Source organism: Anguilla anguilla, chromosome 2, assembly GCF_013347855.1.
Source record: "Anguilla anguilla isolate fAngAng1 chromosome 2, fAngAng1.pri, whole genome shotgun sequence".
Taxonomy (NCBI): Eukaryota; Metazoa; Chordata; class Actinopteri; order Anguilliformes; family Anguillidae; genus Anguilla; species Anguilla anguilla.
Window position 1 is genome coordinate 54,091,172 of NC_049202.1, and position 17,595 is coordinate 54,108,766.

A 17,595-nucleotide genomic window follows, 5' to 3' on the forward strand; every position below is an offset into this window, starting at 1 on the left:
TGGTGGGAAACCTAATATTAATTTTGAATGTATGGACATCCCGAGTGTTCAGGAAGTAGGTGTTTCATCTTTTAAAATTTTTATTTTTTAAATTTTTCTTCCGCACTACTTCCACGTTACTGGTCAACTTGCTACCAAAATGCTCCTGGAATAGGAAGCAGATCTGCTGCTGAGGCATACTGTACCAGTAGAAACATGGTTTCATTTCTTGGGCCCTGTAAAGTTTAAAATCATTATGAGAATGAGAATTTAAAAGAGTTGAAAAACTACAACGTGTGAAGCACTCATAACTGAGGCCTACTGTGGGCCAACAAGGCTGAGGCACAGCCAGACACATTTGTGATTCATTCACTCATTAAAATTGGGTACATGTAGCTTGATACTTTCTACAGTCTTTCTCCTTTCCACCTCTCAGTGAATGGCCTTTGAAGAATGAGCCCTGGAAAACATATCTAATATATAAACTTGGATGACAAAGTGTCCTATTGTGTGAAAATTGCTTTTAGAGCTGTGACTTTGCGTGTATTGGTGTGTTTGTGGCTCATGTGGGCAATCTCGAACTGTATGATTTTTTCCCCTCTTCTGGGTATGTATAAATATATAAATAAATGGAAATGGAAAGTAATGAGCAGGCTCATAAATGTGCAAAAATTAGGCCCCTTGTTAGAAGTGAGCATTTGCCGATCTAGTAAAAACACTCTAGTCGGGGCAATTAGGAGCAACTACAGTCATTACCTCTCAACAAAGAGGCGTATGATTTATTGCCATTACAGAGCCAGTTGATTGCTGTAGCCCCAGTTCTGCTGCTGTGGAGAAATAAAGCTTAAACCCAGATGGAACAAAATCCAATACTGGTCCCTTTATATGACTTCTTGTAATCAGGTTATTTACAGATTGATATGGTAGTTCAGAGACCTGACATATTGTCTCTTCAGTGTCCTTGATTAGATTGAATGGGGCTGAGTGTATCTGCTTCTTTAATGCTTGTGAATGGCTGCTGCAGGGTTGCTTAGAATGCTATGCTGTCTGTCGTTTCCAAGAACCCTGTCATTCTAGTGGAATTGGGCTCTCTGCTGTGATGAATCCCTTCCTTTATTCCCTGTGCTCTTCCCCGCGAGGGTATTGCAAACCACCAAACAATTTCATAGCTGGCAGGATGGTTGTAGTTTGTATTTACAATAAATAAATATAAAAATACAAAGAGGTAAAGCTGTAGGGTTTAATTTAAACACTGTGAAGTGCAAGGGCTATTTGCAATAATTTATTTTGCAGACAGTTTTGGTCAGGGCTCTTTGTCAAGTTTATATTGGTGCCCCATCTCAGTTTTTTTTCTTTCTAGAACTTAAAGTAATTAATTTTGGAAATATATACATTTTTAGCCTTGGGAACTTTGCAAACAACAGTTAAAATGACCACATACTGGAGAAATGTTTTTATCTCAGTAAAATCAGTATACATTATATGTCTCTACAAGTGGACTAAGACACTGGTACACTTGACATAAAATATTGTCAAAGTAACTCATACAGTTAAGTTATATCAATTTTAAGATTTAAGATTTTGTGCTAAATATTGGTCAACTGTAACTTTCATGGAAAAACGTAAGAACATTTTTTAATGACATTTTTACCTATTAGCATTGGAAAGAAAAAATATATATAAAATATGTTGTGTCATTTGGAAAACTGCAACTGGAGATATTTTTTCTAATTTTTCAAAAAAATGTATTTTATTTTATTTTAGATACTCACAGAGATTATATGACAGCTGGTCAGAAACAGTGGGAGAGAAGTCTCAATACAACCTCAACCAACCCCTCATCTCCAGAGACCCTTCAACCAGGCTCATCACTGTCAATTTCAACCCCCAGGTAGGAGAGACAGCAGTGAGCTTGACATCCTGCTTTCTTCTTAACCAGACATGGACTGCTGTAGTCCATGTGTCCTGAAGTTGGTTGGATTTACCTTTCAATTAAGATCTAATTTATACCAGAAGTAAGAGGTAGAGCAGCCTGAAAAGCAAAATAATGTCTTCTTTGAGGAGAGTTTATTCATTACTTAAACCAGGAAAACCAGGAAAACCCATTCCAAAAATTGACATTCCAAAAAAATTGTGGGAAATTATTTTTTGGAATACCAATTAAGTCGCGGTGCCATGGTGGTGCAGGTGAACTGCACTGTCGCTTCACAGCAAGAAGGAATCCTGATGGAGGGCCTTTCTGTGAGAAGTCTGCATGTTCTCCCAATGTACCCGCTGGGTACTTTCCTCCCACAGTCCAAAGATATGCATAGTAATGTAGTAGGCTAGTTGGAGACTCTAATTACCCTCTTAAGGCATGAATGTGTGAGTGAATAATGTGTGGGCCCTGCGATGGATTAGTGATCGGTAGTGCTGAGTGAATGACCGCCATTTGAGTGTGTTTAAATAATTAATCGATCAACGTGGGTTTGATTATTTGAATTGTCTTAATACAGTGGATAATCAATGCTTTTCTCCAAGCTTGGTGTGCTAGTTTTTTAAGTTGTATTTTTTAAAAGGCTGCTAGTCAACACAGTTTCCACAGAAATAAGCATCACAATAACTACAATGACCATAATCCGTTGGGCTTACAGACACGTGAGTAACGTGACAGTTCGGAACCACACAGAACCCAGTACTCACATGACACAAACAATATTGCAGTTGGACCAAAGAGGTATATGTACGATGCGACTGCACCCAACAACTCATATATATTTCATAACAACACTTCTAACAGGTTGAATGGCACATCTGCCTTGAAATAGGTCTAATGATTTTGTCAATGTTACTAGTTTACTTGCTAATGTGTCTTGTGAGGAACACTGACAGCAGTTAAATGGTGATGGCTGGCAGCCTGCGTGCCTACCAGAGAGAAAATCTCTTTACTTCCTGAGACAAGAGTGCATGATAAGGGACATACATTATAAATTCAATGAATAAAAAAATGAAATATACACACCTGAAATTCATATATATGTTTAAAGGCCAATGTGATTTATGCATGTAATTTGCCGTAATTTGCCATCACAACATTGGAGCCTTTGGAAATTTATTGCTTTAAAGCTCTTTAAAAAATGTTAGTGTTTAACATTTCAATAAAAAAATAGTCGAAAATAATTTCAATTGTCATTACTCCATGATATATTCAAATTTATTTCATATTAATATTTTTTTAAAAGAAAAAACTAAATTGAAATCGAATACTGATTTTCCAAACCAAACTGAACTCAAAAAAACACTAATCGCTCAGCACTTGCATCCTGTCCAAGGTGTATTCCTGCCTCTTGCCCAGTGCATGCTGGGACAGCCTCGAGCCCCACACCTACCCCCCCACGACTCGAACCTGGAATAAGCAGTTCAGTAAATGGATGGTTGGATGGATCTACTTAGTCACTGTTGAGGCTTTGCATTTATGTTGTTCATACTCATTTTGTGTTATGCTCTCCCATAATGTGTTCAATAAGAATGGAATCTACAACATTTATTTTAAACACCTTGTAATGGTGTTCAATTTTTGTTCAGAATTTTAATTGATTTCTTTAAATTGGTTAAATATACTGAACTGCAGGTTGGATTGCCCTCAAAAGGAAGTTAAATTAAGCTACTACTGTATAAACTATTTCTATTTTAATTAGACTCTGTGTGGCTTTCCACACAAATTTTAGTTGAGTAAAGTATTATATATTCTAGTTTTATTCCCTTTTAGGTTTTAATGTGTTTAGTTTTGAATCAGTGCTTGCTTACACTTTCCAGGTTTTGTTGTTATTTTGTTTTATCTCAAAATACATGCAACTGTATAGAAAATGTTACTTTATATGTAGATGATACTGGCCTTCTTCAGTAGAATAATAAATTCTCAATGAGTGTTGATTTTCTTCCAGAAAGTCTGTTTAATTTGGTGTTTATGTAGCTATGCAGTCACAAAGCTTACCTGAGACAACCTGCATTTCACTAGCTGCAGTATCCCAAGGGATGCACTATAAAGACTGTATTTCTGAATATTTTCTCAATGTGATTACCACTTTCAAGATGATGGTATCAACATTTAAGCTTTTATGTGCTTCTTTGTAAAGTGAGCAACAGCATATTTTTTTTTTAGTCTGAATGCTTTCTATCACAGTTTTTGATTTGTATATACATGGAGGAAAATGTCCTTGTCTGTGTCCTGCAGTTAGTGTCAGTGCTGAGAGAAGTCAAGTACCTGGATTCAAGACAGACAGAGACAATACCCGACACAGCTGCTAACATATACTCCACCAAAGAGTCCTTGCGGCAGTATGTAGCCAACCTGGATCTCACTGTTGGGCGGTACAACAAGGTGATTCGCTCTGTGCTGGAAGTGGAGTTCCCCCTCGTGGATTTTCAGCTGAAGGCCATTGACACCCAGCTTATGGAAGCAGAGGAGGCAATCAACTGGAGGAGTGATGGTAAGATGCTTCACAACTCTCAGCTTCCTACATTACAATAAAATAACATAGCACAGTTTCATTTTTATCAATTTATAAGTTTTCCTAGACATTGGTGGGCAGACTATACACGTACACAACATAATGTAAATTGGTTCAGTATTAACCACAGGAGTTTTTTGTTGCACATGAATAATTATTTGTTCTGTCTTTGGGAGAGACAGATTTATAATAAAGCATATGAGACATTTGATGGCAGTGTATAGACAATTGGGCTGGAAACTCAAAGGTTTTTTTATGCATACCCCCATTTTAGGGGAGCAAAAGTAACTGGACAATTGGCTGCTCAGCTGTTTTTAGGGCAGCTGTGTGTCTTTGCATCATTAGTTCATGCACAAGAAAACTAACAAAAGGTTAAGAGTTGATTCTAGGTATAAATACGTTCCACACTAGACCATTATGTTAGCTATGGTTAATGTGTGGCAAATGGATGCAACATTAAATGTGTATGGCAGAGTTTCGAAAGAAAACTGAGAACTGGTACTGGTGTCGAACCCGGTCCTGAGAGTGGGGCTTACGTGCTGGTTCTTGTTTGGTTCCGTTACTTTTATTTTAAAAAAAGTCAGCCAGCATCCCATGAGGGTGCTATTGGCATGGCACCTGTGCGATAACAAAAGAACCCAAAAATCCCAAGGGTGGCTTGCAGATAAACTCAATGGCTGTTTACTTTGCTTAAGCTCTCCCCAGAGCTCTTCTTAACTCTGGAAAAACTCTCCTCGACGAGGCAACCTCTAAAATGTCACCAAACACTGCGTCTTCCAGCAGAACGTAGGCTAGTCATAACCTTGTGTTAGCCCACCATTACACCTGTCTTCCACATGCCCATGTGCTTTTCCCTGAGCTTATGAAGAAATCACATGGGAGTAGCCCCACCCCCAGGGACACCTGGCTCACATCAGTTGATGCCAGCATGAAAGAAGAGAAAAGAATATAGGTGTGTCTGTGTGTGTGTGTGTATGTATGTGTGTGTGTTTGTGTGTGTGTGTGAATGTCTTTCATCTACTGTATATGGCCAATACATAATTTTGAGCAATGATTTTCAGTAGTGTGCCTTTCTCATAGTATGCTGTACTATAACTACTCCAGTAAATCTCTGGATTATATCAATATCCTGAATGACATGGTCTGGACACATAGCGGTAAGCCATATCCCCCATTTGCGCAAGTTCCCATTTAAGCAAGTAAATGCCTTTTAGCCATTGATAAGTAGTAACAAGTAGGGAACTGATCTCTCCCAGGGACTTCACACACTGGAATACAAACACATCACTTTAACCAAGCTCAGAGACCATCTGTTCCCTGAAAGAGAGAAAATATCAGAAGAGCTGTTATTCATGAGGATGCTGCTAAAAAGCAGAACATTAAAAGAATGGTCAGACAGCATTACTAAATGTAGATCAGAGGTTCTCAAACTCGGTCTTGGTGACCCACTGTGCATGCTTGTTTTTGTTCCAACCACAGGCTGTTAATTGTTCTTAATTAGACACTTTTAGTATCTATTGTTCTTAATTAGACACTTTTAGTATCTGTTGATGGATTAAGCCACATTAAGTGAAAAACAGCAATGCATGCCATGGAGAATTCATATCCCCTTTTCACATCCCAGGATTTTTAATCTGTCAGATCAAGCAGTGGTTTCCTTTTGCAAAATGTGCTGTATGGGAAATAATTTTCTAATTGATAATAAACTGGCAGCTGAAATAGTGGTATTTTAATTCTGGAAAGTGTGTAAACTTGGTCACTGAAACTACACTGTTTGAGGAAAATCAAGTGTTCAAAGCAAAACCGATGACAATGAGTCAAATCTGCATTTTGTTAAGTTTTTGTATTTTCTTTTTCATAAACTTATGGAAGAACATCCTGAATAGATCAAGAGATTGACTGTAACACTTTTTTTCTTAAGACTCAGTGATTGCTGATGGAGTGAACTAGGAATGCCCATCAAGTGCTCACCACGTCCTGAATTTGCACCATGGTTAAAATAGTTACCATGTTTTTAGGCTAAGTACCATTTTCAGTAGCCTGAAGCCCTAACATGAGATGTATGACACATGCATAATATAAACCATGTCAACGTTTGAGAAATGCCAAAAAAGTAATTCCTTGGCAGCATTTTACACAGCTGATACACAACTGTGCAATTCAGATAATTAAATAAAGTGTTATGTAACTAGAATGCAGCTGGTTGCTGACTTCATATATGAGCATCAATGGGTCAGTTTCCTATTGTATGTTATAATCTTGGTAGAAAACAAAGTTTTTTGTTATTCAAGCCAGGCTACTTTAGTCGTACATATGTTGAATGAGGTGTGAATTAAATCTTTGAATAATGTGGTTCTCGTTGCTCATTTAAGCTTTTTATTGCAAATGTTTCAATAGCAGTAAATACATTTAAAAAAGAAGTCTTGGGGAGAGAGAAATTCGTTTTCTGTTATCTGTAACCCCGCTGAAAACCTGCCACTTCACATTGGTTGTGGTTGCTTAGGAACTTCCATCCAAAACCTTTCCGTGTTGATTCAAATAGGCATCTGGGACTACATCCAGCAAGTCCGGGATGCAGTCCATGACCTTGAGAGCCGCCTACAGAGGACCAAAGACAATGTGGGGGAGATACAGAACATAATGAAAACCTGGGTGTCTCCTCTCTTTGAGAGGAAGGAGGGGAAGAAAGACACCCTCCTCAACCTGGACGACCGACCAGAGCGACTTGAGAAACGCTACAGTCACATCCGTGACTCAGGAAACAGGATCCATTCCTTACTAAAGGTTCAGTAATATTTGTTCATGTTGCCGCACACTCCCAAATTCTATGCCCTTCCTCCATATGCTTACTATTTAGAGACATCAGCAGATCAAAAGAAAATGACATACTCAGAGCTGTGTAATGGAATGGAGACCGTGTTTGAACCTGTTCTTTCTCCTTTCAGGAAAATTTAGAACTTTTCAAAGCTGACCCTGCCTCGGAAGTGTGGAAATCATATGTGGATTATGTGGATGAAATGGTGATAGATGGATTCTTCAACAGCATTGAGTGCTCCCTGAAGTTCCTCTTAGATAACACAGGTAAACTAATGCCGCAGGCGGAGCGACAGAAGTCATTTGATCTATAAGATCCAGAGGAGATTCATTGAAATCCTTTTTTCTGCTTTTCTCTCAGACCCCAAGGCTGCTTTGTCCGCTTTGTTTGAAGCTCAGTTAGAACTGCAGGTTCCAGACATTGTCTTCCGGCCATCGCTGGAGTTTGGGGCCAGTGACGGCTTTTACGATTTGGTCGAAGGCATCATCAATGACATCTACAGAAGTTCTTCCCTTATGCCTCGATTAGCTGAGCACAGCAGTTTCCCTCACTACCAGGTACTACCAGCTAAATTATTATACTGACATGAACAGAATTTTTATATCTATGCAGTTCATATCCCAGTAATGAACTCCCTTGTGCATTCTTAATATTTTTTTTTAACTTAAATGTATATTCCATTGTCATAATAACACTAAACTAAATTTCAAATTTGCCTCAGTTTTATTCATCCAGTTGACAGAAAAAGATTGGTTCAGAAAGACTTTGAGGTTCTCCAAGCAGGTGTTTCATATGGGGCCATTGCAAATGACCATTATAGTCTAGTGTCTAGACCTCTTTTTCGTGTCATTGTAGGCTGACATGGAAGACATGGCGGACCTGGCTGATATGAGGCAGCTGCTGATGGACTGCACCCAACAAGCAATGTCCAAGTGCTGCGAGTATCGCAACACTTTTGAGCACTACGCCTACCTGTACGTGGACGACAGGAAGGAGTTCATGCGGCAGTTTTTGCTGTATGGCCATGTGCTCACTAGTGAGGAGATCCAGGCTCATGCCGACGAAGGCGTACCAGAGCACCCGCCGACGTTGGAGCAGTTCAAGGAGCAGGTGGATTCTTATGAGAAGATCTACAACGAGGTCCTCGCCCTTGAGCCCATCAATGTGTTTGATGGCTGGATGAGGGTGGACGCCCGCCCCTTTAAGAGCGCCCTGCTCAATGTCATCAAGAAGTGGAGCCTTATGTTTAAGCAGCACCTTATTGACCACGTCACACACAGGTGAATAAGTCCATCAATATAGTTGTACGGTTGAGAAACAATGTTCCAGTATGTTGTGCTTCCCACAGCTCATCTCTAAGGCTGTTTCACCCAATTACTTCTGCGTTTTAATATAGCTTGTCTGATCTGGAGGACTTCATCAGAGTTGCTGAAGGAGAGCTGGGCAGTACTGTGGAGGAGGGAGACTACAGCAGCCTGGTTAGGATTATGGGACACCTGATGGCCGTTAAAGAAAGACAGGCCAACACAGATAAAATGTTTGAGCCTCTGAAGCACACTATAGAGCTGCTTAAAACATATGAGCAGGAGCTACCAGAGGAGGTGTATAAACAGCTTGAGGTAAATTGAGTTTTTATTCTCAAATGTTTTTCAAAGTGGGAAGAAGGTGAACAGGAAGCTGCGTTCATTTTAATATAAAAGTAATTTGTCTTACCTGTGCAGATTTAAAGAGTCAAATGTAGCAAAGGGGATTGCAGTATTGCTCCATGTGTGTACTTCAATTCATTTATAGCGTTATTTTTATTTACAAATAAAATAATGAAAATAATTGGGTTGAGTCAACATTGCAGACTTAGAGTTGAAACACATTTTTCGTAGTACAGTACTTTTCCAAAGCCCAATGACATTTTATTCATATATAGATGAAAGGAATAAACCACTAGTTTCTCTAGTTTCTGGATATACAGTGCAGTCTGTTATGTGTTTGGACAGTGACACCATTTTTGTTGCTTTGGCTCTGTAGTCCAGCAAATTGGATTTGAAATTAAACCGTGAATATCAGGTCAAAGTGCAGACTGTCAGCTTTAATTTAATGGAATTTACATCTATATTTAGTGATTCATGTAGGAATTACAACCCTTTGTATATCCACTACAGTTTTATTCTGGTTTTTCAGCCCCATGATGGCCTGCTTTGCAAATTCAAATGCAAATTCTACATCTAGAAGCAACTGCTTATTTTTTGTTAGCTTTCGTGTGCATGCATGATGCAACAACACACAGCTGCTGAGCAGCCAATTATCCAATTATTCTTTGCCCCCTAAAATGGGGGCACTGTGTAAAAGGGGTTGGAATTCCTACATGGTTCACCCGATATGGATGTAAATACCCTCAAATTCAAGCAGACAAACTGAGGTTAAAGTGCAGACTGTCAAATTTAATTTGAGGGTATTTACTTTCATATTGGGTGAACAGTGACAATTTTTGTTGTCTTGTTTCTAAACTCCAGCAAATTAAATGAAAGCTGACAGCCTGTACTTTAACCTCATGTTGACAACAAATCACAGAAATTGTTCACTGTCCAAATACTTACTGACTGCACTGCATGTGCACCCTTGGCAATGTTGTGACCCCCCCCCCCCCCCCCCGCCTAAAAAAAGTGTGTGGATTGGAGCATGCAATAAATAAATAAATAAATACAATACAATACCACATAGTTTAAACCTTAGCAAGCTAGCATTACCAAGAAACAAATTTCAGTAAGCTTGAATTTGCATATAGAACAACAATTTTTCTACCACAAATGGGAGTATAAAATGGAATACAAAATTGTTTTTGCGAAGTGTTATAAACTGTAGTAGAACGAAACATTTAAGCATACATGTGTGAATCATTACCGGTCAGTGCAGCCTTTGGAGGATTTGGGAGGAAATCATAATGCAACTTGTGCTTGTTGACGTCTTGATACAGACATTAATAGCATAAAAACTGAAGAGCTTTGGATATTTTAAAGGACAGTAACAAGATGTATTTTATATGTTTATCAAATTAAGGTTGTGATAATTTATAGTTTATAATCTCCTTGGTTTATATATGCTGCATGTTACTGCCTTACCATGTTAGTGATGCATGAGATCATTTAACATCTGATTGATGAGGCTCACTTTTTTGCAGGAACTTCCAGAGAAGTGGAACAATGTGAAGAAGCAGGCCATCACTGTCAAGCAGCAGGTGGCCCCCCTGCAGGCCAACGAAGTGGCTAGCCTGCGCAGGAAGTGTGCCTCCTTTGATGTGGAGCAGCATTCCTTCAGAGAACGCTTCCGTAAGGAAGGGCCTTTCAGGTAACGTGCCAGCAGCAAATGTTTACTCCTTTGTCAGATGTGGTAAGTGTCCAAGCTGGAGCAAGGCCATTTTCCTTGTCACTTCTGTGAAGTTTGTGACAGTTTATTTAGGATTTAAAAATAAAAAATAAATAAAATGAACATGAGGTACACTGGACAAGAAAGCTACTTAGTTTGGTTTGTGATGTGAATGCTTAACTGGAATTTTTAACTCAATAAATGCGAAGTAACCCTGAATTATTATTGAGCGAGTTATTCAGCACAAGATCAATTTGCTTCGTTAAAGGTTTGACAGTGAAAACCCATACCGCATGCTGGACGCGGCCCATAGGCAGATTCTGGAGAAGGAATCGACCATGGCGGCCATTACTGAATCCGCTGGTCTGTTCGAGGTGAACATCCCTGACTATAAGCAGCTGAAGCAGTGCCGCAAGGAGGTGTCTATCTTGAAGGAACTGTGGGACATGATCACTGTGGTGGACTCCAGCATGACAGATTGGAAGACCACAAAATGGCGGGAGATCAACGTGGAGAATATGGAGCTGGAATGCAAGCGCTTTTCCAAGGACATCCGGGGGCTGGACAAGGAGTCACGGGCATGGGATGCCTTCGCAGGGCTGGACAGCACAGTGAAGAACATCATAACCTCACTGCGGGCAGTGGCAGAGCTGCAGAACCCTGCCATCCGGGAGAGGCATTGGCACCAGCTAATGCAGGCCACGGGGGTGCACTTCTCAATGGACAAAGACACCACGCTGGCCGACTTGCTGCAGTTGAACCTGCACAACTTCGAAGATGACGTGCGGGGAATCGTGGACAAGGCTGTGAAGGAGCTGGGCATGGAGAAGGTCCTGACAGAACTGAACACCATCTGGACAGGCATGGAGTTCCAGTACGAGCCCCACCACCGCACGCAGGTGCCCCTGCTCAGGTCCAATGAAGAGTTAATTGAGACGCTTGAGGACAACCAGGTGCAGCTGCAGAACCTCATGTCCTCCAAATACATTGCTTTCTTCCTGGAGGAAGTGTCAGCCTGGCAGAAGAAGCTGTCCACGGCTGACTCCGTCATCTCCATCTGGTTTGAGGTGCAGAGAACATGGTCACACCTGGAGAGCATCTTTATTGGCTCTGAGGACATCCGCCGTCAACTTCCTGAGGTCAGATCTGCAAGCACAAGTTTCTTTATGAAAAATTGACTGCCTAAACGCATTTTTATTTGTGTTATTTCTCTGAGGAAAAATAATATGTATATATAGAGATACTGTATATGAGTATGTATATTTTTCATATAGGAAATGTGGATAACATACTGTTTTAGCCCCTTGATAAAAATAATGTAAAATTAATTGAGATGTAGAATATATTAATTAAATACAGTTAAAAGTCATGCTATTGGTTAAAACAAACAATGTTTAATTATAATATTGGAATTATATTTACTTGTGTTATAGATTTACTGTCTTATTTATATGCTGACTTTTTGATATTACAGTAACGGTTTGTTTTTAATTAATTCATTTCCATTTGAAATTTTCCACAGGATTCAAAACGCTTTGAAGGTATCGATACAGATTTCAAAGAGCTGGCTAACGATGCTAAGAAAACACCAAATGTTGTGGAAGCCACCAATAAACATGGGCTTTACAATAAATTAGAGGATATTCAAAGCAGGTTGGTGCATCAGTTGTATGATTCTGTCTGACCCCGGCCTTTTCATTCACTCTGTTTTGCTGCAGGGTGCAGATAGACACTTTGCATCCAAAGTAGGTTCTCTCAATATCATTGGTGTTTCTTCTTATATTTTATGAGTACATAGGTTTTAATGAATCAGTGGAAACAAAACAAAACCATATGGGGAAAATATTTTGTCAAATCACATCCTACAAAATTTGTTTGCTTTTAACTGTAATTGTATGTGTTTCTCCAGGCTGTCTCTGTGTGAGAAGGCCCTGGCAGAGTATCTTGACACCAAGCGACTAGCCTTTCCTAGATTCTATTTCATCTCCTCTGCTGATCTGTTGGATATCCTTTCTAATGGCACAGACCCTCACCAGGTATTTCATGAGAACTCTGCAATAGAGTTACTGCTTTAGTAATCTAAATATATCTATTAAAATTTTAATTGCGCATTCTTAGAGAAATCAGTATGCAATGATCTCTGGTGAACTGCTAATGACTACATTAAGTGTCCATTGCATTTATTGTTGATTGTTATGCCCTCAGTGTATATTACAATGACCCACATATGTGTTTGGCAAACATTTTCTTTCAGTCTGGAATGTTATCAACTGAAAAATATTTTTGCCATTTTTAAAAAATATTTATAAAATGTTTTCCAAAATATTTTGTGAAAGTGTCTTCAAGTGCAGTACACTATATTGTCAGAAGAGGGCAGCGCTGATCATTGATAGCCTGCCAAGAGCCTGCTCACAAACTTCCTCACTGTATAACATTTTGATGTCTTTAAAATGTATTAATTGTTTTATATATGCATAGTTATTCATACTCTTTGCCTTCCGTGAATATTTCCCAGGTTCAGCACCATCTTTCCAAGCTTTTTGACAACACAGCAAAGATGAAGTTTCAGCTGGACCCAGATGGATACCCTACGAAGATCGGCCTTGGAATGTACAGTAAAGAGGAGGAATATGTAGATTTCAATGAGCCCTGTGACTGCGCTGGTCAGGTAGCTGCAACTGAGACTTTCATCCCAGTGTTTATTATTTGTCATTTATGACAGTTTTAGATTTTAAAACACCAATACAACCTTAGTTTCTGACTTATTGATGCTGTCAATAAAAATAAAAACTATTGTAAAATGTGAAAAATCTTTTAGAATGTGTATATTAAGGGTGTAGATAAAATATGTATGGATAAAGGAGGAAAAGAGAGTGGAATTTTAACACAGTACTTCAAAAATGCATGTTTTGAAATCTGCAGCCACCATGGTGCTGAGCTTGGTAAATTATTTACATTTGCCCAGCGAGAAATTCACACTGCTCTTATGAATACATTGTGAAGATGTCACTGTCTCAGCATTTGGAAAATATCCCTGGAAAAAAGATGTATAAAGTTATAATTCATTCATATCTCAATCTTTATTCCTCTCTCTTAAAAAAAAACATCTATATTAGCAATTATACTGTATCATGCAGCTGTGCTCTACAGCACACACATAATTAAAATTGTATGTTTCTGCAGATATTAGGGGACACATCAAGTGAATGTAATTGTTTATGAGCGGTTGATTTTAGGTTGAGGTGTGGTTAAATCGGGTGCTGGATGCGATGAGGTCTACCGTTCGCCATGAGATGACAGAAGCAGTGACTGCGTATGAGGAGAAACCCAGGGAACAGTGGCTGTTTGATTATCCAGCACAGGTACCGTGTGCATGTCTGCATACTGTGTCTAGCACTAATCAACAGCGATACAATTAATCGTGTGTGTTGAGGCATTTTTGGTTTCTCGCAAAAGCGCCTCAAGATTTAATGTTTCCATGTCATTCCAAATGATTCCTTCTGAATGATTGTTCGGAGATAATGCTGAAGATTTAATGTCTCGTTATGCTTCACAGATGAGAAATAATTTGTAAATCCTGCATTTTCTGAGTGATGGCATTAAAAGTACCGGTGAATTGAATGTGCAGCCAGACAGTACATGACAAGATTTCTTGATATGGCCCTTCTGCATTAGAGTGCGAATACAAAATATAATTCCCTAAATTGTTGAAAAGCTGAAGGATTTGATTTGTAGCTGCAAGGTCATCTTGCGGTTTCAACAGCTCTCATGAGTGAAGTGCTGCTGAAGCACTGCTTTGGCTGAAGCCAGACCACCTCAGGTATCAGAGAGGCAGAGAAAGATGCTGAGGGGTTAACTTATCTTGACACACATTAAAAACATGTCCATTTCCTGTTGTGTCTAGGCTGCTCTGACATGCACCCAGATTTGGTGGACCACAGAGGTGGGAATTGCTTTCTCTCGTCTAGAAGAGGGCTATGAAAACGCCATAAAAGAGTACTACAAGAAACAAGTCAACCAGCTAAATACTCTCATCACCATGCTGATTGGCCAGCTGTCTGCAGGAGACAGACAGAAGGTTATGACCATCTGCACCATAGATGTCCATGCTCGGGATGTGGTGGCCAAAATCATTTCTCAGAAGGTATAGCATAACTACGCATCACAATATAAATGTATAGTGTTCATATGAATGAGGCTGCCCTAACTATTGAAATCACACTGTTTATAATTAACTTTTAAATTATTTAATATTAATTATTTTGTTGTTTTCTACACATCAGTTGAATTTAATATTAATTAAAAAGTTGAGGACAAGCTTTTAGAAAGTTTATATTCTACTTCAGGCAAAATTATTTAAGTAATATAATTAATAATTTTAAGAGTGTTTATCCATTAGTCTGGTGATCTGCTAAACTTGAATACATTTTATTGTTGTCTTTAAATGATGATTCATGAGAATTGTCGTCTTCAGTGACTAGAAGTTGAAATCTCGAGACAACTTTATCTGTCAGAAATCTCAGCTGAATAGAATGGAAATGGTACAGCCCCTTGGTGGAATAAAAGCAGGTGTCTTGGATAAAACTCTCTACTTCTGTTTCTCTGTTGATATTTATCTGCTGTTCTCATCTGGCATGTAAATGATGCTCTTGGAGACTGGATAATGACTTGTTTTGCATTTGCTTCCTGCCCACAGGTGGAAAACTCTCAGGCTTTCGTGTGGCTGTCTCAACTGCGACACCGTTGGGACGAAGAAAAGAAGCATTGCTTCGCCAATATTTGTGATGCCCAGTTTCTGTACTCGTATGAGTACCTGGGAAATACACCCCGCTTGGTCATCACCCCACTGACAGACAGGTGTGGGATTTTGGATTGTTCAGTTCGTGATTTATGACCCTTTATGGGGAAGTGTTAAAGTAATTGTGATTTTCTGGTGCGGGTTACCAGGGTTATTTTCGTGTTCCCTGACTTTTGAGAGTCACATTGAATTGACATTTTCAGCCATCATGTTGAGATCATAACTTTGTCAAACCTTTTTGCTCTTGGAAAGGATGCCCAAAGGTAGAATTACATGTGAATCCATATGTCCTGAGCAAAGACAGTGGTCAAGCAAAGATCAGTCTGATGACTGATGGGCTGTGGCTACTTGCACTGTCGGACAAACTGTATGTCCCAGAACAGTGCAGCTCTCTTTGTAGCTTAGATAAAGCCAAGACAATAATCTATGATGGCTAAATCAATGCCCATGTAATTGGCTGAGCATACGGTTAGCCTCTTATCTCAGCTGTCGTCCCCTGACCTGTCAGACGCATGGCGTCCATCCAAGTGGGCAGAACTTTTCTAATAATCCATTGGCTATACTGTTGGTAATTGCACTGGTCTGATTGCCATAATCACATTCTAAAAGATTCTCCTCTGTTCTCTTCCATGAATTATATGTATGGACGAATTATATGTAATGTCTTTGAGTTCAAGCATTTGAAAAAGTTAAAAAATATTTTTCTGCACACTGGATTTTAATTAAGTGTTAATTGTCCAATATTAAAATATTTTAAGATTTGCAATTGAGTAAGTAAGTAATTCCACAGGATTATTTTCTGTGTGTGTGGGGGTGTGCGTGTATTGTCAGATGCTACATCACTCTGACCCAGTCCCTGCATCTCACCATGAGTGGGGCCCCAGCTGGTCCAGCAGGCACAGGGAAGACTGAAACCACCAAGGACCTGGGTAGAGCCCTGGGAATCATGGTCTATGTCTTCAACTGCTCTGAGCAGATGGACTACAAGGTATGTTGCTCTGCTCACATAAATCATACAACATGCATACAGTAAAGACTTTCAGTTTTGGTGGGAATAATGGAACTACAAAGTGGAGATTTTGAACTTTGGTAAAAACCAAGTTGAGGTTAATGTATAAAAGAAATTAGACTCAAATGGGTTTTGTGGAGCACTGGTTTGGATTCTAATGGCAGAGTGCTCTGTCACCATCCAAAGATTGCTTGCGTCCAAGCGGTGTAGGTATCTGTGAGACTTTACTTGGAAATTTAAGGTATCTTGAGAGGAATTCATGGTGGGTATCTACAATTCTGGTCAATAATGAAAGAATATTAGCCACTATATCTGAGACATCCAATCTGAGACAAAGTCAAAGAGAGAAACAGGAAAAGAATGGCTGCTTCAAAGATTCACACCGCCTTTCTTTCTACCTGAGACCATATGTTACCCTTTATTAATTCCTTTTCTTCCTCAGTCTGCCAGTCATATCGAGGGCTGTTTATTAAGCTGTGCAAAGCTCCTTCTCCCTCCACATAAAGGAACCAGATTAGTTAGAGTCTGATGGATTTGCCTATTTACCCCCCAAGCCTTGTCTGAACTGCCTCTTCAATTTCATCCTTCACCTTCTTTGTTAGGACTTGTGTATTAGCTAGTAAAAAAATAAAAAATAAAAAAATAATATATAATATATATATATATATATATAAATGTGTGTGTGTGTTTGTGTCCTGCGTTGCTGCAGTAAAGGTGAGGAAAGGTGTGGGTGGTATAATCACAGGACTCACATGTGCCAGATCAATTCCACAGCCTGACATCTTTCTTCCATATATGTTTATCCTGTCTGGAACTTGGGAAGGACTGACAGGAGATTACTTTTTAATATGCCTCTTTTTGCTTGTAGTCATTGTAATTTATGCAGACACAGGCAGTGTATTGGCAATGTCTGTTTACTGTTAATGTTGACGGCATTAAATAAAACCTTGCTCATAAATGTTCAGTGTTTTGCAGGGCCACATTTATTTGTTCTACACTAGTGATCAGTGAGACCTGTGAGCCTATACTATGGCAGGCTCTCAGGCCATCAATAGTTGAGTCATTGCATACTTTTCTCTATGCAGTGCAGTGGAGTTACCTCTCTCAAATTAATGTAAATTATAACAAACAGATTACATCTGATATG

The 17,595-nt window shown here is 39.2% G+C and overlaps 1 protein-coding gene across 1 annotated transcript in view; it reads left to right on the forward strand.

The window, feature by feature from the left end:
- Positions 1 to 17,595, forward strand: part of dnah9 (dynein, axonemal, heavy chain 9) — a 124,177-nt gene that overhangs the window by 10,876 nt on the left and 95,706 nt on the right. The window contains exons 12-27 of the mRNA XM_035405087.1: positions 1,744 to 1,870; positions 4,193 to 4,448; positions 7,012 to 7,253; positions 7,415 to 7,550; positions 7,645 to 7,841; positions 8,140 to 8,564; positions 8,681 to 8,903; positions 10,457 to 10,623; positions 10,910 to 11,780; positions 12,164 to 12,294; positions 12,551 to 12,677; positions 13,157 to 13,309; positions 13,878 to 14,003; positions 14,546 to 14,785; positions 15,338 to 15,498; positions 16,271 to 16,427. Coding sequence (XP_035260978.1) covers positions 1,744 to 1,870; positions 4,193 to 4,448; positions 7,012 to 7,253; positions 7,415 to 7,550; positions 7,645 to 7,841; positions 8,140 to 8,564; positions 8,681 to 8,903; positions 10,457 to 10,623; positions 10,910 to 11,780; positions 12,164 to 12,294; positions 12,551 to 12,677; positions 13,157 to 13,309; positions 13,878 to 14,003; positions 14,546 to 14,785; positions 15,338 to 15,498; positions 16,271 to 16,427 — 3,739 coding nt within the window. The remainder of the gene's footprint in view (positions 1 to 1,743; positions 1,871 to 4,192; positions 4,449 to 7,011; positions 7,254 to 7,414; positions 7,551 to 7,644; positions 7,842 to 8,139; positions 8,565 to 8,680; positions 8,904 to 10,456; positions 10,624 to 10,909; positions 11,781 to 12,163; positions 12,295 to 12,550; positions 12,678 to 13,156; positions 13,310 to 13,877; positions 14,004 to 14,545; positions 14,786 to 15,337; positions 15,499 to 16,270; positions 16,428 to 17,595) is intronic.